Source organism: Aethalodelphis obliquidens, unplaced genomic scaffold (assembly GCF_003676395.1).
Source record: "Aethalodelphis obliquidens isolate GAN/ISIS:26980383/991018 unplaced genomic scaffold, ASM367639v1 scaffold13, whole genome shotgun sequence".
Lineage (NCBI taxonomy): Eukaryota > Metazoa > Chordata > Mammalia > Artiodactyla > Delphinidae > Aethalodelphis > Aethalodelphis obliquidens.
This window is the reverse complement of record NW_020837957.1, coordinates 22,287,133-22,308,858: the sequence shown is the minus strand read 5'-3', so window position 1 is coordinate 22,308,858 and position 21,726 is coordinate 22,287,133. Positions and strand designations below refer to the sequence as shown.

At 34.1% G+C, this 21,726-nt stretch overlaps 1 protein-coding gene across 1 annotated transcript in view; it reads left to right on the top strand.

Moving 5' to 3' along the window:
• The window catches only part of COL24A1 (collagen type XXIV alpha 1 chain), a 396,587-nt gene that overhangs the window by 172,319 nt on the left and 202,542 nt on the right, over positions 1-21,726 (top strand). The window contains exons 21-24 of the mRNA XM_027114231.1: positions 4,015-4,068; positions 5,322-5,366; positions 9,467-9,520; positions 13,445-13,489. Of these exons, the coding sequence (XP_026970032.1) occupies positions 4,015-4,068; positions 5,322-5,366; positions 9,467-9,520; positions 13,445-13,489 (198 nt within the window). The remainder of the gene's footprint in view (positions 1-4,014; positions 4,069-5,321; positions 5,367-9,466; positions 9,521-13,444; positions 13,490-21,726) is intronic.

The window sequence follows — 21,726 nt, the reverse complement described above, 5'->3', positions numbered from 1 at the left end:
ATAGATAACTATTGAGAACCTGCTGTATAGAACAGGGAACTTTACTTAGTGTTCTGTGGTGACCTAAATGGGAAGGAAATCCAAAAACGAAGGGATATATGTATACATATAGCTGATTCACTTCGCTGTACAGCAGAAACTAACACAACATTGTAAAGCAACTATACCCCAATAAAAAAAAATGAAAACATTTAAAAACTCAAAAAAAATTTTTTTGTATTTAACATGATAAATATGAAAACATGTACACAGTTTTAAAAATATTAATGAAACAAACCCTATTATTGGTAAGAAATAGATCATGGGAATCCCCTTGTGAATCCCTCACTAATCATATCTGTCTCTTCCCTTCTGGCATTAACAGTTAACCATTCTCTTGTTTTCATCATACTTTTACCATGTATATACTGATAATATTTGTTATTTTGCTTGTTTTTGAAATTCATATAAATAAAATCATACTACAGTAAGTCCCCTACATATGAACCTTCAAGTTGCAAACTTTCAAAGATGAGAAATGTGCATTTGTATGTCCAGTCACGTAAGTTAGTTCATGTGTCTGGTGTACATTGTCACGTGTGTGTGTCCTCTACAAGTGGTTGTGCTTTTGTATACTGTACAGTACTGTATAGAGTACAGTAGTCCAGTATCTTTATTTTAAGCCCAGGATGTCCGGAAGCAAGCGTAAAAGCAGCAGTGATATATATAGCCAATTGTGTTAGCTGGGTATCTAGGCTAACTTCGTTGGACTTAGGAATAAATTGGACTCACGAACGTGCTCTCGGAACAGAACTCATTCGTATATAGGGGACTTACTGTATATACATTCTTCAGTTACTTTCTTCTTTCACTCAATCTTATCTTTTCAGCTCATTCTAGGTTGATCCATATTATTACAGCATGTTCATTTTCACTATATAGTAACACACTGTATAGATATACTACACTTTTTTAATTGATAGAACTGTTGATAGATATCCTTTCTTGTGGGTATCTTTTAGTTTTCATAAATCTTTCATGTATGCTTGTAAAGACTGTGTAAACTCCAATTTGGGGATTCAGTTTTCTATATATGGCCATTAGATCAAGTTTATTAATTTTGCTATTTAAGTTTTTTCTGTTTCTACTGATTTTTATCTGCTTGACCTACTAATTTCTGGCAGAGATGTGTTAAAATTTCCTAATAGTGGATTTATCAATTTATCCTTATCAGTTTTTAATGTATATATTTAGAAGTTGTGTTACTAAATGCATAAAAATTGTCTTTTCTCTTCCTAGTGAACATAGCCTTTTATCATTATTGAGTGACCCTCTTAATGCTAATAATCTGTTTTACCTTAAAGCCTATTAGATCTAATGTTAATATAATTACTCCAGCTGTTTTGGGGCTGGTAAATCACTTGCATATCTCTTCCCATTCTTTGAAATTTAATTTTCCTCATTTTTATGTTTTGGATGTGTTTCATGTAAACAGCATATAACTAGTTTTTTTCCCCCCTTAATACAGCTTTTATTCTTTTAAGATTATAAGGTAGTCTTGGAAGAGAAAGGAAAAAGGAACCTGGGCTTATTTACCTCCCTGAAAGGGTTATTTTTGGTTTTTAGTCAGGGTGCCACTTCCCTAGGGTAAATAGCTGCAGTGAGGGAATAGCAGAATCTAGTTCTCTTAGATAACTCACCCCTCTTCTGGTTACACCTTGGGTATGGAGCTAAGCCAGTTTCTTAAACATATGCTCCAACCTAAAACTGTACCTTTATCAATGCCTTTTGAGACCTTGCAATTGTTGATAAGTTTTTGGTGTGTTCTTATTTTTAACTACATGTTTTATTAACCTATCATAATTCAATACAAAATTATTTTCACATGTTACAAAATTTCTGATCCTCCCAGAAAAGATTTTGCTTCTTCATCTAAGTCCCCCTTTTCACTTTGCTTATACTTCTATTTCTGTTACAACTCGTATTCTGATTTTTATTTTAAATTGCCTTCTCCCATAATAAATTATGAATTCATTGAGAACAGGGACTGTGTCTCATTTATATTTGTATACTCCAGGCCTCATGTTGTACTTTTTACTGGACCTTGCACATAGTAGAAAATTAATAAAATGTCAGATGAAAAAAATGAATGAACACATGAATTAAATAACTAAACATTAGCTATCCTGTGGTGGAATTTAAATATCGCAGCATTCTGATTCTGACCTTCAGTCTAAACATTTAAAAACCTATTACTTAGAGTTCTACAAGAACATTTTGGATATTAAGATTTAGAAGTCATTGTATCCGTTAGGATTCTTTCAGTTGTAAGTAATGGAAACTCAACTAAAATATGATTGTATAAATATGTGAGAAGTTTAGGAATTCAAACACAACTATACACAGGACCCCCAAAAATATCGTAAGAACCCAATCACTCCATTTGTTAATTCATTGATTTCATTCTCAGGTTCTCTCCCCTTCATAGTTTCCTTCTCTTTAGGTTTACATCATCCTTAATGCTATTCTGTCTTCCCAGTTGTTCCACTGTAGTCCAAAATTTTCTTTAGTTGGACTAACTTGGGTTTCTGGCTCATTACTGAACCAACCACTGTTTCTAGGGATGTAGAATATGCTGACTTAGGTCCCTGTCACATATCCACCCTTAAATTTAGTCAGGGGTAGAGTCACCTCCCCTCAAACCACATGGGGAAAGACTGTTTCCTTAAGGAAAATTAGGATGCTTTTGCCTGAAAAAAACATGAATATATGTTGGACTTGCATAGAACAGTATACGCTCATTTCAATAATCCATCTCTTCCTATTAAAAGTAAGAAAGCTGTGCAAAACTTCTAGGTTATTGCCTAAACTAATGCAGTTTCTTGAATGGTGCTTATGTACAGAATAAGCCTGTGATAATATATTACAGACTTTTAAACCGATGAAGTTTTTCATTTTTTGATTGTGTTAGAACACAGCAATGATAGACCAAGATATATCATGAAGGAAAGATTCTCATGCAGTTTTGTCACTCTGCTCCATTCCAAACTAAAAATCAGTCACCTGGCTAGATGTGCTATTTGGCATAGTTATTTGTTACAGTTTAAAATTAGATAAAACCATTTAATGGTTATAGACTTACTAAAAGCAATAATGCAAAGGTAGTTTCTAAAAGAGATTTACTTAAAACTTTGACACATTGCATAGTTAGGGGAACAGAACAAAATGAAAAATGTTGCCATGTTGAAGAGATGATATACAGTGTTTTCTGAAATAGGAAGATTTTTGTTTTAGTTACTTGGATGAATTGTTATTCAAAGAGCATTTGAGGACTTCCCTGGCAGTCTAGTGGTTAGGACACTGCACTTCCACTGTAGGGGGTGCAGGTTCGATCCCTAGTTGGGGAACTAAGGTCCCACATGCTGCGTGGCACAGCCAAAAAAAAGTAAATTAAAAAAAAAAAAGAGTATTTGATTTTTAACAACATGCATTTAGATTAACAAAAGTTTTCTTTTAATCTTGAAATTCCTAATCATGTTCAGATTGTTACTTTCTTCTGCAAATTTTCCTCTCTTTTCACTAGCCTGCATCAAGAAAGGAAGTAAGTTGAACATTTCATATGAATAATGTGTTCCAGACTTTGCTAGTCTCTTAACAGATATTAAAACACTATATATCTTCTCCATCTGTTTTCAGACTTTGTGGACACTCTATTATCTTTTTATTGTACTAGTATCAGATTAACAATTGGGCCTATTGCTTTAAATTTAGGAGTACTTTTTATGAAAAGGTGTCTCCATACGGAGCAGATTATGTGAACATTAACATATTGTTTAAAAGTAAGTTTATCATATATTTTCCAACTTTTTGGATGGCAGGCAGTTTTCTGCTTATCTATCCTCCCATCCCATTTTGATAACTTCCTAATGGGAAATGAGTGGTACCAAATAGTATTGCACATCTGAGATTAATGCCTATTGAAAATGTATTAATTGAGCTAAAAATTTTATTGTGTGTCCTTATATTGCTTTACAGGGGCTCATTGGAAATAGAGGGCCTCCTGGACCTCCTGGTCTCAAAGGAACTCAGGTATGAAGTTCCTTTAAGCAATTTTTTTAATTCAGATGTTCCTTTTTTATTTTTTGTGGGACTTTAGTTTTTGCTCAAAGAAAACTTTGCATTAGTACGGACAATTTTTGCCATCAAGAATTTCAAGTTACCATTTTATATTCACAGTTATGGAATGGAATTTGGAATCATTTTAATGTTCTGAATTCATTAAGTGATTTATGTAGTGGTGTCCATGGAATGTCCGAAGAATCTGAGCCTAGAATCTCACTTATATGTACCAGAATTTCTATTTAACATTTGTGTCTATTTTATATTTCTAACCCATATATTATATTTTAATTGAATTATGAACTGAGCAAAATGTTTTTAAATAAATAAAATAGAATATATGATTTCTAAAGAGGTCTGTAAATGTTCAGATGTGGTAATTATGAACTATTTATTTAAAGGTAAAAAATCAGTATGTTTAGAAAATATGTCAATAAATAGAATAAACACATTTATTACTTTTTAATTCTCTTAGAGAAAAAGTATAAAAATTATTTGTTTTAAGTTTTTCTATTCTCTATCCACCCATACAGCGTTTAATCCTTAGAAGAATGCACACAATTTTATATTTTATGACATTATAACTGATTTGATCCCGAAAATATTGGATCTATAAATTAGACAAAAAGAAACTCTAAAAAAAAGAAACTCTAGACATTAAGCTCCATTTGGGTAAGATCTGATATACCTTTATCTCTAAGGCTTAAGACAGAACTGAGACTCAAAAACATATTTGCTGAATGAATTAAGTATCAGAATGTGCCAAGAGCAAACATGTTCTGTACCAACAATTTTTTAATATACCAATGTGTATTGATTTCCATCTATTAAGAACTTGAGTTTCTCTCTATGTCAGATATATTGAGACCAAGAAGGTAAAGGCTGTCCATAATTCACAATCTCAGTGATTCCTAATCACTTTTTGTGATACCCTAATCACTTTCACTCTTAGCTGCCCTCAATTTTCTATATTTAACTTATATCATCTACCAATTGAAAAATAACCCAGTAGTACAATACATATCCCCCTTAATGTAGATATGATGTTGTCACACAAAAAATTTAAACATTATGGGGTGATATAGTTCTAAAATACAAGAAAACCACAGTATTACTTTCATTACATCTCAGAAAGAGCTTCAGATTTCAGGATAAATGGAATAAGGTTTACATTTTTAAATACTTATATCAGGCCATGACATGTTCTGATCTTCTTTTTTAAGGGAGAAGAAGGACTAATTGGATCCTTTGGAGAACTGGGGCCAAGAGTAGGTATCATATAAATAATTTTCGAAGCATGCTTCTCTTAAAGCAACTGTTTTGTAAATGTTTTAATGGCACCCAATTTTAAGTTATAGCAAAGAGCCAAGATTATAACAAACTATAGCCATACAATCCCCCCAAATAAAATAGACCTATAACTAAAATTTTCCAGGGATATTTTAAATGATATTATGCCTGTTACATATTTACTTATTCCTTCAGTTCCTTCAGTCTTACGGTCTTAGTAATTTGTACAATTTATTTATAAAGTTTCTCAAAATGTAACATGAAGCTAAATACATTAACCATTTTAGTAATATTTTGGAAATTTCTGTTTTCTGAGTTTGTCAGTAAAATTATGGAAAGCAAATAAGACGTATTTTCTGTCCAACTTTTTTTTTCCGATACTATTCTGTGGTAATACATGAATTTCATATTTTCGAGTTCTGAAAATGAATTTTTTAAGAATTTGGGGATGCATGACAAAAGTTTACAATATCATGAAGTAATTAAGTTGTGTGCAACACATTTTAAGAGGCATTATTAGACTCACATGAAATACATCTCACTTTTTACTTGAGAACATCATATTGTACAGGTTCTTACAGTATTTTTACATTTAAAGAGACAGTAATTCTTTCTTTTGCACCTTTACCTAACTAGCACATATACTGCCACTCTCTTATTGAAAGAAAAAGAAGAGTTGTTTTTGTTATTTTTTTTTTCATTTTTTGTGAGGTGAGTTATATAATGGAAAGACCATTGTTATTTGTGCTCCAGTATAATTGGCCTTATTTAAAATTTACTTCCCTAGAAAACAGGAAAACCATGTTCACCTCTTGCCTACTCGGTCATAATATTTGTTATTAATTGTTGCTACTATTGGTTGAATATTAATTTAGACTTAGTGTTGCTCTAAGTTTGTCACAGGAATCATCCCTAATCTGAAACCAACCCTGCAAGAAATTGACTGCATTTTTAGATTTAAAAAAATAAGGCTTTAATATTATATGCTTAAGCATAACATGCTCAAGATAACCATAATATGACAGAACTTAAACAGGACCAAAAGCGATGGCTCCAATACTGATGCTCTGAATCGCTTGATTTCAAAGAGATTATAAATATGCCAATGCCTGATACCAGTGAGATTCTTTCCATAATGTAGATAATGATGTATAACTATTTCTTAATATACTGCAGTGCCTGAGTATTACATTATTAAAGATGAAAGAAATATTCCTGCTAAGGCTTTTTCCAGACAGTGTGAATAAAATGTATTATTAATTATTTTGTAAATATCAAAGTCCTGTAATGATTTAGACTCTTAACTACATTTCTTCTTTTATATCTGCAAATTGATTAGAGAGCAATTGATATTTAACAATAATAGGATAATTTTTTTATCCTTTGTTCTATTTTGTGCTTGGTAGGGAACCACTAGACAATTTCAAGCAAGGCAGAGACCAAAATTAGAACAACTTTTTTGGGTGGAAGTCCTAAATATAATTTTAAGTTGCTAAAGTTTTTGTAAGTAGTCAAAACAGAATGAGAGCCAGAGGGTTGTTTTGTTTTGCTTTATTTTATTTTAAGAAAGAAAAATATGCGAGTACTTGTTAATGAATAGGAGTAATAAAATCCAAATATATAATGCCTAGTAGATATTATAAATTAGTATTCTTTTTAGCAATCTCCCCACACACTTTTTCTACTCCTAGAACACATTGGTTGAGGTATAGTGATCTCCTTAATCAAATCTTGCATAATCAGACATCAGTTGTTTGATATTAGAAACCACCTACTGTAGATTACTCCAGGATATTGACTTTCTCGCCTTCAGGGATTTTGTCCTCTACTCTCTTCAGCTACTTACTGCTATGGTGAAACCCTTGACCTTGTCATTACCAGTAAGAGCAACCTCTTCATTTTCAATATTAAACTTCTCATTCCCCAACCATCATCCCCTTTCTTTCTGGTGCATTCTTTCTTATAACCCAATCCAACAGTCCCAAGAGAAATTTCAATTCATTGATTCTAATGCCATTCCATTACTCCTTTCTCTCTCATCACCACATATCCCTACTCATCATGCTTAAAACATTGTAATTGTCCCTTTGATAACATTCTGAATTCTATTTCTATAGCCATTTACTTTCACATTTTTAAATCATTATTTTATCCTTCTCCTCAACTCCATTTACTTCTATTAGCCCTTTACCTCACATCTTAGTTCCCTGAGAAGATTGAAGTAATCAGAAGAGAACTTTCACAAGTTTCTACCGTCACTTCAATCCCACCTCCCTGTATCTATGCCATTTACTGTGCCTTCTCTCTTGTTAGTGGATGAACAGGCCATTTTTCTAGGTAAGGTCAAAACTTCTACTCATTCACTACATACTACATCATCTTGCCTACTGAAGAACATTGATCCAGCAATTTTCCCCACTCTCTCCTACATCTTAATTTTGTTCTCTTTAATGGATCAATCCTATCGGCATATAAACATACTATTATTTCTTCTGGCTTAAAAACAAAAACAAAATTTGTATTGACTCCGGTTTTCCTTCCAGGTTTTACTTTTCTCTCCTTCCCTTTTCCAGAAAACTTCTCCAAAGTATCGGATTTACATAATTTTTCTCCTCACCTCATCTGCTGAAACCATTCTTGTCCCCACCACTCTGAAACAGTTGATCTTATGAAGGTCATTAATGACCTCCATGTTGCTGAATTCAGTGATCATTTCTCAGTCTTCATATTACTCAATATTTATATCCCTCAGATTCGACAAGATCACTCTCCTCCTGGAAAGACTTTCTTCACTTGTATTATCTTCCTCCTAGTTCTCTGGCAGCAGATTTGCATATTTTCCTCATTTCTTCAAATTCTAAATTTTAGAGTACCCCGGGGCTTGGTTTGCGGACTGCTCTTTGCTATCTACGCTCACTGCCTAGATGAGCTGGTCCATTCTATGGCTTTAAATGCCATCAAAATGCTGGTGATTTCCAAAACTATATGTTCAGTTCAGAACCTTCTACCCCTAAGCTCTGCTCTTGTATTAACTACCACAAGATCTCTCCACTTAGATGTCTAACAAGATTATCAAACTGAAATGTCCAAAGCTAAGCTTTCAGTTTACCCTTCAAACCTGTTCTCTCACAGTCTACCTCATATCATTTGGCCCTTTAGTCAGGTTAAAGCTGAATGAACTCAGTCTTGAGTTCATTCTTGACTCTTCTCTTTCTTTCACATTCCACACATGACCCATTAGCAATTCCTGGAAGCTCTGCTTTCTAACTATATACAGAATCTTACCACTTCTCACAGCCGCCTCTGTTCCCACCCTGATAATGCCACTGTCATCTCTCACTTGGATTATTGCAGTAGACTCCTCTTTGGACTCCCTGCTTCTGCTCTTACATCAGAGTGATCCTGTTAAAACATAGATCCTGGTGCTTCTCTTCTCAAAGCCTGCTAAGAGTTAAAGCCACTGAGAGTTAAAACCAAAGCCCTTACTGTAACCTGCCAGGCCTTTCATGACCTGGCTTCATATCCCCCATTCCCTTCTTATCCCTCACCTTCTTACTCATCTCCTCTCTTACTGTCTCCAGCTGCATTGACTCTTTCTTCATCGTTTCTCCAACACACAGGCACATTCTTGCCTCAGGGCCTTTACACATGCTCTTCGCCTCTGCTTGGAATGCTCTTCCTTCAAATATCCATGTAACGTGTGCCTTTTTAAAAGTCTTTACTCAATTGCCACCCTCTCAGTGAGGTCTTTTTTGCAGTCTTACCAAAAATTTTAACAAAACTACCACAACAGTTTATATCTCCCTTCCTGCTTAATTTGATGTTCTTCAAATTTACCACTACCTAACATACTAAGTATTTTACTTATTTTTTTTAATTATCTTATCCTAGAGCTGTGCATGGCAAGTAGACAGTCAAACATGGTAGAATGAATGGCTAATGAGTTTGATGAAATGTATTTATCTAATAATTTTGAAGTGTTTCATCTCATAAGATAGTCTGAATTTCATAAATTAGGAAACTTTCAAAAATAAGAGTGATTAAACATATCTTTTTTTTTTTTCCTGTTCTCTTCTAGGGAAAACCAGGTCCAAAGGGGTATGCAGGTGAATCAGGACCAGAAGGCTTGAAGGTAAAGCAACTGACTTTATTACCAGTTACAAAGTATAATTTTCAAAAAGATAAAGTTATGACTTTCATAACAATATAAAATAAACACATGTCAAAGATTTTATTCAACTCATTAATTGAAGGAACCAGTCATATGTTAAAACTTGTTCAAATATTGAATAGCATTTGAAGTGCTATATGTCTTTCTATCTATATCTGTATATATGTCTATAAATATCTATGACTATAACTATGTCTATGTTATTGGATATGCATTTTAGTAAAGGAATGTTCAGATGTGTAGTTAGATACAGGACAATAAACCATAACTGAGGGCTGTCTATTACACTGGACAGAAATCTACAAGTTACTATAACTTCACATAAAAAATTTATGTGTGTGTGTGTGTGTGTGTGTATTTTCACTAAGTCTGGGTCCTTTAATCAATAATATACAGTAAGTCTAAGTAAGCACATACCCTGCATAATCATTGGGTGTTCTTCATACTTTTATAACATTGAAAAAATGTATTACCTACTGTTTTGCTTTGTTTTCAAGTACTGTATGATTTTTTTGTAACACAAACAAATATAAAGTAAGGCAGTGGGGCTTCTCTGGTGGCGCAGTGGTTGGGAGTCCGCCTGCCGATGCAGGGGACACGGGTTCGTGCTCCGGTCCAGGAAGATCCCACATGCCGCGGAGCCTGCGCTTCCGGAGCCTGTGCTCCACAACGGGAGAGGCCACAGCAGTGAGAGGCCCGCGTACCGCAAAACAAAACAAAACAAAACAAAAAACAAAAACAAAAAAAAGGGCTCCCTGGTGGCGCAGTGGTTGGGACTCCGCCTGCCGATGCAGGGGACGCGGGTTCGTGCCCCGGTCCGGGAAGATCCCACATGCCGCGGAGCGGCTGGGCCCGTGAGCCATGGCCGCTGAGCCTGCGCATCCGGAGCCTGTGCTCCACGACGGGAGAGGCCACAGCAGTGAGAGGCCCGCGTACCGCAAAAAAAAACAAAAAAACAAAAAAACAATAAAGTAAGGCAGTGGTTTTATATGTACAGCATTAAGGTCTGAAAGGAAATAACTTATAAGAATTGGTGATTTGTACAGATTTAAAATTCAATGAAAAATTGAATTGCATCACAGATATACGTATTGCTAAAGCTAGAGTTCATTATTTATTTTAAACTCTTCGTTTTTGTGATATAGAAACTAAGGAAAAAATCAAACAACACTTTTTGAGGTCAATTAATAAAGAAATATGAGCTAAAATATTTTTTATTATGTCAGCATGTCTGTTGCTGAAATTATCTTGGGAGAGTATGTGTACCTGACTCTCAAGTTACATAGAAAAACTCCCATAAAATAGAAGCATGATATTTATAAATAGAAGGCTTAATTCTCCTTTACCGTATTTAATCCCTGTACTGCCAAATAGCTCTAAGAAATCCACCTGTGAGATACCATCCAGTCAAACTGGCAAGAGACCAATCTCAGTCATTATTGACATCCTGCCTTCTCCCTAGAATTACACCAGCATCTAGGTGGCATCTGTGTTACCTAGGAAGTGAAGGAAGTTCTTCAATGTTCAGTCCTCATACTTGTCTCTGAAATTTCTTCCTTGGTGTATTACATAGCTATTCACTAGGACCTGGCACTCCCTTAGGGGAACCTTGCACTCTTGGGGAGCACTTGGGGGGTGGTTAAGGGTCACTGCCTTTCACAGAACTCTAGGATCTCTATTCTCTCCCTAGGCCTGGGGAATTATTCCTCTCTGTCTCTTTTTGCCCTCAAAGACAACTCATCTCCTACATTCAGGCTCTTTGAAAATTAAAGCATGAATGTGGGTAATCTGCAAGCAACTTTTGCTTTCTGCCTGTTAACACAGACCTCCCTTAAGACTACATATCACAAAGGGTCCATCTCCCTAGTTGGAATTTGAGAGGGGCGTTGGGTAAGGAGGAGAAAATAAAAGAAAATTAATTATATATATGTATATATACACATACATATTATGTATATATTTGTATATATATATATGTAAAATCCTGCCACATTGTTTTCTACAAAAGCTGTCTAATGAACTATCAGTCAAAAACTAGGATTTCCAACCTACTACTACAATGTTTTATTCTTTACTATTTATCTAAATGTGTACAGAAATAGAAAAGAAAATTTTTATAGTCTTTGAAAGTTTATTTCAAATTGATTACCTATATGAATATTAGGTTTCAGTGCTTAAAATCAGCACCATCTAATAGAGTATGTAATATGAATCACAGATGTGAGCCACAGTAAAAAAAAAAAAAAAAAAAAGTGAAAAGAAATAGAGATTAATTTCATTTTATATATATATATATATATATATATATATATATATATATATTTTCTTTTTTTTTTTTTTTTGTGGTATGCGGGCGTCTCACTGTTGTGGCCTCTCCTGTTGCGGAGCACAGGCTCCGGACGCGCAGGCTCAGCGGCCATGGCTCACGAGCCCAGCCGCTCTGCGGCATATGGGATCTTCCCGGACCGGGGCACGAACCCATGTCCCCTGCATCGGCAGGCAGAATCTCAACCACTGCGCCACCAGGGAAGCCCTTCAGTAATATATTTTATGTAACCCAAGATATAAGAATATTATCATTTCAACATGTAATCAGTATTAAAATTATTAATGAGATTTTTTATACAAAGTTTTTGAAATATAGTGTGTATATTATTCTTACATCACATTTCAGTTCAGACCAGTTAATTTCAAGTGCTGAGTAGCTACATATCATGAGTGGCTACAGTATTGTTCAGTGAGTTTAACTACCCCACACTGCAATATAATAATTTTTAAGCAGCAGTTGATGGTTTAATTTCCTATCTCTGGTATAAATAAAATGTACATTCCTGTCAGATTAACTATATGTGGTACCCTGAACTTAATCTTCTACTTTCATTAATCTGTGCTTTTGTTCAGCCTTTGCTCATGCCATTCCTCACCACTAAAAATGGCTCTTTCTCATCACCAGTGTAAAAATCACCTATTCTTCAGGGCCCAACTCAAATACAGTTTCATAATTTATTATTTAAAACCATTAATGTTTGGATTTTAAAAAGGTTATATATATATATATATATATATATATATATATATACACACACACACACACACACACATTAACACTGCCAGCAGGCTATGGGACAGCACAACCATAATTAGACACATTGATATTTCTATGGTGAAACGTAAGGATGTTCAGATTAATCAATCTATATCAAGACTATAAGTAGCCTCACTCAGATCAGGTAAAAGCATTATTATCAAATAAACACAAGTTAGGTTAAGTTTGCCGCTAAATGTGTTGTGAAAAACTTTGGGTTTTCAGAGCTTTAGGGATGGCAGAACTGCAGTTAAGATTATGAACATGCATTACTTCTCCAGTGAAGCCAGCTCTAGCTGCACGCGCACACAGGGTGCCTGTGCCTAGGAACTCCTTTACTATTTACCTGTAGCGTGTGTTCTGTTCTACTTGTTCTGCTCAGCATTGTGAGATACCTTATCTACTGAAGCAAAGAGAGTGTTCCTGTGCACAAGGGCTTTATTTTCATTCTTCTTAGTATCTTCTACAGTGGCAGCCTACCACTCTGCCATTTATAGAGTATACCTCAGTAGATATTTCATTTTTTAAATTTTATTTGTAAAAGTGTTTTAAAAGTGATTAAAAGTCATAAATAGAAGAATATAATTTAAGAAAACAAGTTAATAGTATTTGAATGCAAATACAGGAAAGACTACGTTCCATACAAATACTGTAACAAGAGTTTTGAATAACTGAAAGTTTCTGTGTGATTTTCTAGGTTATAACTAGATAATTACATTAAAATGAAAACAGGAGCAATATTGAGAGTAATCTTGTTTGAAAAATAATCATTTTTGCAACTTTATATTCTTTATTAACAGGGAGAAGTAGGAGACCAAGGAAACATTGGGAAGATTGGTGAAACAGTAAGCTTATTTTATGCTCTTATCTTCAACTTTTAAATCATCTTGTGAGCATTTTTAGGAATCATGTTAGCATGATCTTTGCTTATAAAATTCAGAATACAAAATACTTATCCACTACAAATTTAAATTCATTGGTGATGTGACAAATAAAACCTATTCTACAAAAGAGAAATGAGGGAAAACACAGATACTGATAGTTTTATCCAATATAAATTACATTTGTGATCTCAGGAACATTCTTGTATCTAATATTTGGTCTTTACATTTAGTTCTGATCATCTCAAACTAAATTTGACCATAATGTTTTTCATGATTAAAACGCTACAAATTATCAAACCATAAAATATTATAATAGGTGGAAGATATTTTTCTTTGTATTTGAAAGATTGGAGTAAACCATGAGGTAAGTCATTGGGAAACATAATTTCTTTCCTCGAAAGTTTGGCTTGTTTAAATTTACATTATTGAGGAAGTAGGAGGCTTCATGTTGTATTTGAATCAGGTATGTTAGGGGTAATTTTCTTTTTTTCTATGGGACAAGTCAGCTACAATATTCTCTGACAAATGAACCTACATAACATATAAAGTGGTGAATTAAATTAATGAAAGGCAAGTGACTTTATCTACAGAGTGTGCTGGATTGTCACAAAGAAAGTCATACTGTTTAATAACAATATTTATTTAATAGGTTAAATGAGCAAATATAATTTTCTATAACCTATCTTACAACTTAAATAAAAATAAATTTTCTTAAAAATTGTTTTGTGAGCTTAAATAATTAAGTATATTTTCTAGCCTGGTAGTAAAACAGCAATACATTTCTGATACTCTTAATTTTTGTCACTAATTATTAATAAAAATAGGGAGATAATCCATTTAGTCTTAAAAGATCATTGCCATACCATTTAATCCTGAGTCACTAGAAGATGAATATTTTTTTCCTTTTTTTTAACCAAAAGGGAAATTTCAATGGAGTATTTATATCAGTTCAGTTATTCAAGGTTTCTCATCAAGTATGAATGTAATCTGTATTTCTCTGTCATTCAATTTTTTTTAAATTTAAAGAAATGAAATTCTGCCATTTCTGAGTGACAAATTGCTTAAAAATATATATAAACTAAAATTTATAGCCAAACTTAAAATAACAATGAAGAACATCTTTTCAAATAACACATATCAAACTTCTAAGTTTTATTTGCTTAATAATGTTGGACCTGGTTCCACATAGTATAGGAACCCATCACCAGTGCTGTCCAAAGAGGAAATGGACTATTTTGGCAGGTAGCAGATTTCTGTTATTGGAGGGAAATTAACAATTATGGACCATTCGCTGTGTGCCAGGCATAATGCTATGTGATATTTTATATTGTGGAATTTCGTTTAATTCTCAAACAATTTTAAAAGACACATTTTGTTATTCCAGTTTTGAAATGAGGAAACTGAAGCACAGTAAGTAACCTGTTCAGAGTTACATAGCTGATCAATAGCTGAACTAAGATTTAAACCCATAGCTCCAAACTCAGAATCCAGATCTCAAAATCCAAAGCATTATACCATGCTGGGAATTTTTTTTCCAGCTTTATTGAGGTATAATTGACAAATAAAATTTAAGATATTTAAAATGTATGTGATGATTTGATACACATATAGATAGATAGATAGATAGATAGATTGTGAAAGGATCCGCCCACTTCCATCAAGTTAATTAGCATAGCTGGGGATATTTTAATATTAGCTGAAAGCCACTTGGCCTAGATTTTATAGAGAGGTTTTAGGCATCAGATAAGTTATGAAACAAAAGGACCTTTCCAACCTTTTCCAACTTTGAGGTTCCATCTTCCTCATTAAGGATGGGAGATAAAGGCTTTTAAAAAACTCTAGTGGTTATAGTGAATTAATTAAGATATATAAAATGCCTGAAGAATATTTTTGACTCTTGATAATTCCCAACTTCTATTTTATCGTGTTAATTTCAGAAACTTAGAAATATAGTTCATCTAATCCAGAGTTCTGTTAAAACTCTCAAGAGATATGGGAAAATATGATTGCAGTTCATGATGTCAGTCTTGTAATTTGGGGATATCTAAGGTTAGTTGTAATTGCATAGCTAGTTTTTATTTTTCCCAAACTTTTTGTATGGTCATTTAATTCCCTTTTAATAGCCTCCTCCAGTTTTGTTCCTTTCTAGATTCATACAAATCAGAACCCAATTTGTGATAGAGAGTGCCAAACACAGTGGTCCCATCTCATGTCTATATACCTCTTGCATTTACTTACTATAGGCAAAGAATTAATTTCTATAAATGTGCCCTAAATCTCTAATTTCAAAGAAATTATCCTCTACGTTCTAGCATTCTTTTATGAATAAACCTGGAATTATCCCACCTTAATTACCAGTCCTCTCTGTCTTTAATTCTCTAGGCTGAAAGCATTTGAAGAGCTGTAAAAGGGAAGAGAATATACTCTTTCAGTATTGGTCAAGAGACCAGAATTAAAATCAGTATATAGGCCTTATAAGGGAACAGACATTATAAGGGATAGACATTATAAGGGAACAGCTTTTTTTGTAGGCAAGAATATTTTAATAGAATTCCCAACACTCAGACTCTTCCATAGAGTGATTCAACACCTCACCCTTAGATTTGGATGACTTTCTGCAATCATTTGTTCAGCAGATATTTATATTTATATTCAGGCACATTCATTGAACATTTGATCCCTGCCTTCATGAACTTTGTAGTCTATCAGAGGTTTGACAGACATTAAATAAATAATCACATAAAATATATAATTATAAACTGTAATACATTCTCTAGATGAACATTTTAAGAGACTGTGACAAAGTTGCCAAATTTAGATCAGGAGATGAGAGAAGACTGTTTTGAAATGCCGTATGAGCTGTGACCGTAAAGAATGGTATGAGTTAGCTTGGGAAGAGTGGGGGGGGAAAAACTGCTCCTGGAATATGCAGTATAACATACTTCCCACCTGTGCCCCTTGCCTTGCTTTAGACAAGTCACTTAATTTCTCTAAATATTTGTTTTCTCAACAGTAAAAGTATGAAAATAATAACTACCTCATAGAGTTTCTTATGAGGATTAAACATGATAATGCACTTAAAGCACTTAGCACAGAGCTGGTCACATAGTGAAAACTTGATAAATGTTAGCTGTAATGGCCGTGGTGGTGGTTATTCTTATATGTGATGGTTCTAAATGGGAAAGCATTTAACTGTTTTGAGGAACTGAAAGAAAGCCAGTGTGGATAGACCTTGGTGAACCAAGGGAAAAGCAGTATTAGGTGGTATTAGTGAAGGAGGCAGGAGCCAAATTATTCAGGACCATGTTTATTATTTTGGACTTGGTCCTAAAGTAGATGGAGAATCATTGAAGTATTCTAAGTAAGCCAATAACATGATTTAATTTGTGTTTTAAGATCACTCTGTAGCAGTGGATTGGGAACTTTGAACATGGTTGTGAGCAGCAGAAGTAGAAGAGGGTAACCAGTTAGGATGCTATTGCAGTAGACTAAACGAGGGAGAAAAATGACGGGCCAGATGATGGCAGTGGAGATAAGTGGATGTATTTGAGATCTGTTTAAGGTGACAGTTTGGACAAAGGCTGCAATAAAAGGGAATGATTCTAGTCAGTCCTCAGCATATAATAGACCTTTGATTACTATTTATGATTATCAGGAGAATTCTGGAAGCGTAAGGAATTGGTATTTATGATGTTTAAGGATAATTCCAATTCTAAGAATCTATGACTCTTTTCTAAGAATTGTAATGTTTTCTAGTCTTCCTCTCATCTGCCAATTTGGCTTCTTTTCTCTGGCTGTCTTTCTGGAGTTGGAACAAACAGAGCTAGAATAAATATTTTAGGGGCAGTGGATCCACAGCCTTCTTCATGAGTGGGATAACTTTATGTTTTCTTTATTTTTGATGATACTCAAAACTATGCAGGCTTTTTTCAATAGAAGGAAACTGGGGTGTCTTTGGAAAATGATCAGCAGTCACTCCCAGGATCCTTTTCTAGTCTGTTATTTTAAAGCTAAAATTTGGATTTTTTTTTCATTAAGTGACCTTGATTACATTAAATTCAGATGCCATTTTTCTGCCCACTTGAAGAGCTCCTCATGATTCTCCTATACTCTGACCAGACTCTCTTTATATCTCTTAAAATATAATCCAACTATTTGATTTCACCTCATTTACTCCTTAATTTATCCATTTAGCAGATTTCATAAGTGATCTACCATGTCCTCTCTGTTATTCTGCCTGCCCCCTGGTGTGCTAGTGTATAGTAAATGACTGATGAACAGAAAGGAAGAGGAAGAGGAAAGGCCATGCATAATCCTCAAAATCAGGTAATCCAGTTCTCATTATAAAACCTTTAGAATCAGAGAACTTCTGTTGGCTGATTCTAAACTGGATTATAACCAATTCATTCAAGACTAAGTAGAGGTGGAGTCAGAGGGGGAAATTAAAAGAAGTCTATTTTTTGAAGACCTATTATCTCATTTAATCTTGAAGCAACCCTTGTAAGATAAATCTTACTGCCATTCTATAAGTGAGGAAACTGAGATTTATTGAAGTTATGTGATATGTTCAAATTCACTGCTAGTAAGCAAATGTGAATTCTCTAATTCCAGTTCTAAGGTTCTTTTTTCTGCATCGGGAAATCATCAGTTTGTCCTGTTTTTAAATGGAACCTTGAAGTGCATCTTTGTGAATCAATGGTTAGAAAGATTTAAAAGATTTTGAGGGATCTGGAAGAAAATATTTTAGAAGTGCTCAACACAAAATCTCATTTGATACAGTGGTTAGTTGTGCTGCTTTCTCGTAGCATTACTGTGAAATTATTATCAAACTTGATACAAGCTGATTTTATTTAACAAGTTCCATTCTTTCTTTCATTAAGAAGAGAATGGTGGCTTTATGTGGACATACCTAAATCATAAAAAGTGACTCATATTTCCTTGAGGAAAAGTCCCAGGCTTGATGGCACCATTTAGCCAAACAGAAAGAACAAAGTAAAATTCTATCAACTGCCCCTCTGTAGGGCCTCTGTAGTACCTTTATCTTAAAAAATGTCATCTACTCCCTTCTGTTTTCAAGCTGCACGTACCTGTAGCACACTGCAAAGCTGTGTATATCTCCTACCTGGCAGGGTGTGATAATTTTTCTCAGAGAATGGAAAGCTATATGAAATGTATATCCACGATGCATTCCATCACAAGAAGGATGTATACCTGAATATGATAAAAAAAATAGCTACAATTCATTGAAAATCTGTGATCTGCTGGATACTTTGCATATATTGTATCTTTTAATCCTTACAAAAGACACTGGGAAATATTCCTTTTTCATACAAAAGAAAACTTATGTTTCAGAGAAGTTAAACTTGTCTGAGGTCAGATAGTAAAGTAGCAGAGCTGGGATTGAAAAGGAGTTATGACTAACTTCTCCATATCCCCATGCTTCCTCTTAACAGTGAAGTGAAGATTTCTAATTGTCTTTTAATGAATACATATTGTCCTGTTATTACTGTATGAAGCTGAAAATTATGGGGCCCCAATTACCACATGGTGGTTTGACAGGTATCTCAAAAACATGTTTGTGTTAAATTGTTATGTTTTAGGATCATGTATTTGACATTTATCATCTTTGAAATGTTTTAATAGCATCATTTAGTCAATTAAGTGAATTAATTTCACTATACTATTAAGTCTGTGAAAGTGTAGAATGTTAAAAAAAAAGTATCAATCAGTGAAATCAAAAGGGGAGATACAGAAAGTGTGTGGACATATTAGTGGATATGAACAGAGAAGATATATAATGTTATAATTCCAGGTAAATTGAAGGGAAGTGAAGTAAACAATTCTAAAAACCCTACCATTCTCTAAAACCAGGTCCAAGGTGAACTATTACTTTAGAAATGAGATGCCAATAGTTTTTAAATCTCAAACACAAGAGATTTATCCAAGAAAATGGAGTCAGCAGATTTCTAGGAACAGTTGAGGTGCTTAAAAGGTAGAAGGATTTTTGAGTCTTTTGGACTATAAGATACACTATTTTCCTGACATTTATGACATCGTTTTGTAAAAAGCAAAATGAGTTACTAAGAAAATAGCAAATACTATATTAGATGTGGTCCTATAGAACTTTTTTCTACAGCTACGAAAATTAAAGAGTATGGGAAAAATGATGACTACGGAAAAGCGTTCATATCAAAAAACCAAATGTGATAAGAGGTAGACCAAGAATAAATCACATGTAAGTGGTTATTAAGGAAAAAGCAACAAAACTTTTTTTTTTTAAATTCACATGATTATAATATAAAAGCTAAAAGGCAAAATTTATATCTATGGGGAAATGAGTGATACACATGATCCTGTGCTACAAGCTAAAAACACAGAAGTTATTGAAAGCCAGGCATATAAAGGCTTATATACTTTATTTTTTATTATTATTTTTTAAATGTTTATTTATTTATTTATTTTCTTGTTAGTCATCCATTTTATACACATCAGTGTATACATGTCAATACCAGTCTCCCAATTCATCACACCACCACCACCACCCCCTGCCACTTTCCCCCCTTGGTGTCCATACGTTTGTTCTCTACATCTGTGTCTCAATTTCTGCCCTGCAAACCGGTTCATCTGTACCATTTTTCTAGGTTCTGCATATATGCGTTAATATACGATATTTGTTTTTCTCTTTCTGACTTACTTCACTCTGTATGACAGCCTCTAGATCCATCCACATCTCTACAAATGACCCAATTTCATTCCTTTTTATGGCTGAATAATATTCCCTTGTATATATGTACCATATCTTCTTTATCCGTTCGTCTGTCGATGGGCATTTAGGTTGCTTCCATGACCTGGCTGTTGTAAATAGTGCTGCAATGAACGTTGGGGTGCATGTGTCTTTTTGAATTATGGTTTTCTCTGGGTATATGCCCGGTAGTGGGATTGCTGGGTCATATGGTAATTCTATTTTTAGTTCTTTAAGGAACATTCATACTGTTCTCCATAGTGGCTGTATCAATTTACATTCCCACCAACAGTGCAAGAGGGTTCCCTTTTCTCCACACCCTCTCCAGCATTTGTTGTTTGTAGATTTTCTGATGATGCCCATTCTAACTGGTGTGAGGTGATACCTCATTGTAGTTTTCATTTGCATTTCTCTAATAATTTCATGTGCTTTTCACATGAAGCTTTTCATGTGCTTCACGGCCATCTGTATGTCTTCTTTGGAGAAATGTCTATTTAGGTCTTCTGCCCATTTTTGGACTGGGTTGTTTGTTTTTTTCATATTGAGCTCCATGAGCTGTTTATATATTTTGGAGATTAATCCTTTGTTCAATCATTCATTTGCAAATATTTTCTTCCATTCTGAGGGCTGTCTTTTCATCTTGTTTATGGTTTCCTTTGTTGTGCAAAAGCTTTTAAGTTTCATTAGGTCCCATTTTTTTATTTTTGTTTTTATTTCCATTACTCTAGGAGGTGGATCAAAAAATATCTTGCTGTGATATATGTCAAAGAGTGTTCTTCCTATGTTTTCCTCCAAGAGATTTATAGTGTCCAGTCTTTCATTTAAGTCTCTAATCCATTTTGAGTTTATTTATGTGTATGGTGTTAGGGAGTGTTCTAATTTCATTCTTTTACATGTAGCTGTCCAGTTTTCTCAACACCACTTATTGAAGAGACTGTCTTTCCTCCATTGTACCTCCTTGCCTCCTTTGTCATAGATAAGCTGACCATAGGTGTGTAGGTTTATCTCTGGGCTTTCTATCCTGTTCCATTGATCTATATTTCTGTTTTCGTGCCAGTACCATATTGTCTTGATTACTGTAGTTTTGTAGTATAGTCTGAAGTCAGGGAGTCTCATTTCTCCAGCTCCATTTTTTTCCCTCAAGACTGCTTTGGCTATTCGGGATCTTTTGTGTCTCCATACAAATTTTAAGATTTTTTGTTCTAGTTCTGTAAAAACTGCCATTGGTAATTTGACAGGGATTGCATTGAATCTGTAGATTGCTTTGGGTAGTATGGTCATTTTCACAATATTGATTCTTCTAATCCAAGAACATGGTATATCTCTCCATCTGTTGGTATCATCTTGAATTTCTTTCATCAGTGTCTTATAGTTTTCTGCGTACAGGTTTTTTGTCTCCCTAGATAGGTTTATTCCTAGGTATTTTATTCTTTTTGTTGCAGTGGTAAATGGGAGT